We start from the raw sequence: 3,470 nt of genomic DNA, 5'->3' as shown, positions 1-3,470 counted from the left end.
TCAGAACGATCCGCCCGCCTTGGCCTCCCAGAGTGCTAGGATTACAGGCATGAGCCACTGCGCCCAGCCTTAGAAGTCTGGATTTTTAAAAATAAAACAGGCCTGTGGACTAAATTTGACCCCTCAGTTATGAGTTTCTGATGCCTTTCAAAAATCTTTTGATCTGTTCTTAGCTATGTCTTAGAGAGATTAGTGACTCTCTGGGTTCTTGCATATTTAGTCTGAAAGATAAGTACCTCAGAGTCTTTGAGTTGAAAACCTTTAATATATGTAGTCTTACAAGGAGAAGAGGGTGGAGTTTGTATCTGACTCTTTGCCTATAATAGAATTGTATGCCAGCAACGTTCTTATTAGTTGGTATATGTGTACATTAAAAGGGAACGAATATGGTACTGAAGCTTCCTGAGCCCTTAGGATGGAATGTAAGGAGAAAAAATAAGGAAAAAACTGAAGCAGAGAATTGGATTAGTGTTGGATCAGAGAATGGGATGAAATTCATTGGTATTGTCATGAAGCAAATTTTGTATATAAGAATCTAGATTTAAAACTTTTAAAAAAATTTTTATTATTTTTTATAACAGTCCTAAACTAGAGACAGATTTTTAAAATTTTGACTATTTTAACATTGGCGTCACCATGAGAAATCATTAAAAGTAAGCTGTGTTAGAATATTATAAATGGTCATTGCTTCCTCTGCATTTAGGTGAAGCTTTTAAGTGTTGCTTGTAACTGGACTCTGTTCAGATTACTTGCTGTCATCTTTCATTTTACTATGGAAGGTTTCAAGCCTATGTGAAAGCAGAGAGAGCAGTATAGTGAACCACCATGTATTCATCACCCAATTTAAAACATTATCTTCTCCTGGCCAGTATTGATTCATTTATAGATACTTCCAGCACCCCCCTCCCCACTAAATTATCCTGAAAACAATTCCAGCATTATATCATTTTATCTGTAAATATTTCAATGCTATTAGGTTATTAAGTATGAAATGTCCCATTTCCTTAAGTACTAAGTTTGGTAGTTAATATCTATGACATTTCACTTTGAGGCTTCTTGTTTTATTTTTATTGTGAAGGTACATCCTCATTCTTTCAAATGCAGGTTTTGACTTGTGATTATCTTTCATATTTTTTAGAACAATTTTTATACAACCATAGGTATATCAAAAATTCATATTATTTTCAAATATGAGTTCTGTTGTGGAACAAGTACAACACAGACAGCTCAAAATATCAACAAAGTGTTTGGAAAGGATGTGGCTAATGAATACACAGTACGTTGATGGTTTAAAAAGTTCTGTTCTGGTAATTTTAATCTTAAAAATTAGCCATGCGGACGACCTTGGACCAAGGTGGAGGATGATAAACTGAAAACTGTAGTGGAAGTGAATTCATCTCAACCTATGCATAAATTAACAAGGTTTGATGTTATTTTTCCAACAGTATTAGACCATTTAAAACAAATTGACAAGGTAAAGAAGCTGGATAAATAGGTACTACATAAATTAAAAAAATCAAAAGAAAAATTGTCTCGAAGCTTGCCTTTCTTTGCTGTCATGACATAAAGGCAAACCATTTCTACATTGTATTGTTATGTGTGATGAAAAATGGATTCTTTTTAACAACTGCAAGCATTCAGCACAATGGTTGAAGTGCCGAAACATAGTCAAAAACCAAATATCAAAAAAAGCTAATGGTGTCTCTTTGGTGGTCCAGTAGTGATATTATACACTACAGCTTCATAAAACCTAGTCAATTGATTACAGCAGATGTCTACTACAACTAAGTGGATGAAATGAAGAGGATACTTGCAGTTAAACAGCTGAGATTGATCATTAGAGACAGGCCAATCCTCTTACAAGACAATGCTCAACCACATGTCACCTGAATGCTGCTCATACTACAGAGACTGGACTCAGAAACTCTCTGTCATCTATCATATTCACCAGACCTTACACCAACTGACTACCACTTCTTCCAGGCTTTGGATCACTTACTACAAGAGAAAATATTCCGTTCTCAACAAGCTGTGAGAAACACCTTTCGTGATTTCATTCCTACTCGCTCTCCAGGCTTTTTCCTTTGCTGGCATAAACAAGCTACCATTAAGATGACAAAACTGTGTCAATAGTATAGATACATACTTCGATTAATTTTACTGGTTCTTGCTTGAGGTGTAATAAACTTAACTTTTGATTCAAAATCAGACATTTCATATTTAATGACCTAATATCTCTAAAAGAAGGATTCTTATTTTAATTAACCATATTACTATTATTATACTTTAGAAAATTAACAATGGTTCCTTGATGTCATCAAATATTCAGTGTTTAGATTTCTCTGATTGCCTCATAAATGTTTTTTTCAGTTTGTTTGAATCAAGATCTAAATAAGGTCTACATGTTGCATTTGATTGATAAGTCTCTTAAGTCTTTTTAAATTTAGAGTGCCCCTCTTTTTTTCCATTTTGCAGATTATTTGTTGAAGGAACTAGATTGTTGTATGATTTTCTACATTCTGGATTTTGCTAATTACATCTTTATGGTATTAAGTATAGTCCACTATCTATGTTATTTCCAGTGAATCTTCCTTGAAAAATTTAAATTATGCCAATTTGAAACAAGTATGAAGAATTTACATTTTGGTGTAAGGTGGTTTAGAGTTTAGGATGCAGAGAAAGAATTTTATTCCCTCTATGCCTAAAAGGATAATCTACAGAGGTACTTTTCCTTTCAAAACTAGCACAGTATCTTGCTTTAATATATTATCTTAGTCCTCAGAAGACCATGTCTCTGTTGAGCTGCGTCTGTGAAGCCCAGCAAGAGGATAAGGCTCGAAGTGAGGATCCCCCCTCCGCACCCATCAGGTAAGCATTATTTTCGTAGTATCTTCGGGACTACAGTGATTCATAAAATGGTTGGTACCAAAATCTAATACACACTGTGCTGTAGTTTGGATGTGGCTGCCAAAGTTCATGTGTTGGAAACTTAATCCCTCATGCAACAGTGTTGGAAGGTGGGGTCTTAGAGAGAGAATTAGGTCATGGGGCACTGCCCTCAAGAATGGATTAAGGCTGATATAGTGAGAGTGTGTTAGTTATAAAAGGGGAGAGTTTGGCCCCCTTTCTACCCTCTTGCATGTGCTCTTGCCATGTGATACCTTCCAGCATGTTACGATGTAATAAGAAGGCCCTCACTAGATGGCTGAGCAGATACTGGTGCCATGTCCTTGAACATCCCAGCCTCCAGAACCGTGAGCCAAATACTGTAACTCTCTCTCTTTTCTTTATAAATTGCCCAGTCTGTGTGGTATTCTGTTATAACAGCAAAAAACAGACTAAGACATACTGCTGTTTTGTGAGCTTGAGCTTACTTTTTTTTTTTTTTTTTTTTGAGACAGAGTCTCACGGTGTTGCCTGGGCTAGAGTGCCGTGGCGTCAGCCTAGCTCACAGCAACCTCAAACTCCTG

The 3,470-nt window shown here is 36.0% G+C and overlaps 1 protein-coding gene across 1 annotated transcript in view; it reads left to right on the top strand.

Moving 5' to 3' along the window:
• The window catches only part of TP53BP1 (tumor protein p53 binding protein 1), a 71,148-nt gene that overhangs the window by 41,053 nt on the left and 26,625 nt on the right, over positions 1-3,470 (top strand). The window contains exon 16 of the mRNA XM_012649433.1: positions 2,776-2,868. Within this exon, the coding sequence (XP_012504887.1) occupies positions 2,776-2,868 (93 nt within the window). The remainder of the gene's footprint in view (positions 1-2,775; positions 2,869-3,470) is intronic.

The sequence above is a fragment of the Propithecus coquereli genome, unplaced genomic scaffold (genome assembly GCF_000956105.1).
Source record: "Propithecus coquereli isolate 6110/MARCELLA unplaced genomic scaffold, Pcoq_1.0 Scaffold3, whole genome shotgun sequence".
Classification (NCBI taxonomy): domain Eukaryota; kingdom Metazoa; phylum Chordata; class Mammalia; order Primates; family Indriidae; genus Propithecus; species Propithecus coquereli.
Note: the sequence above shows the minus strand (reverse complement) of the source record. Positions and strands in the feature narration are given on the sequence as shown.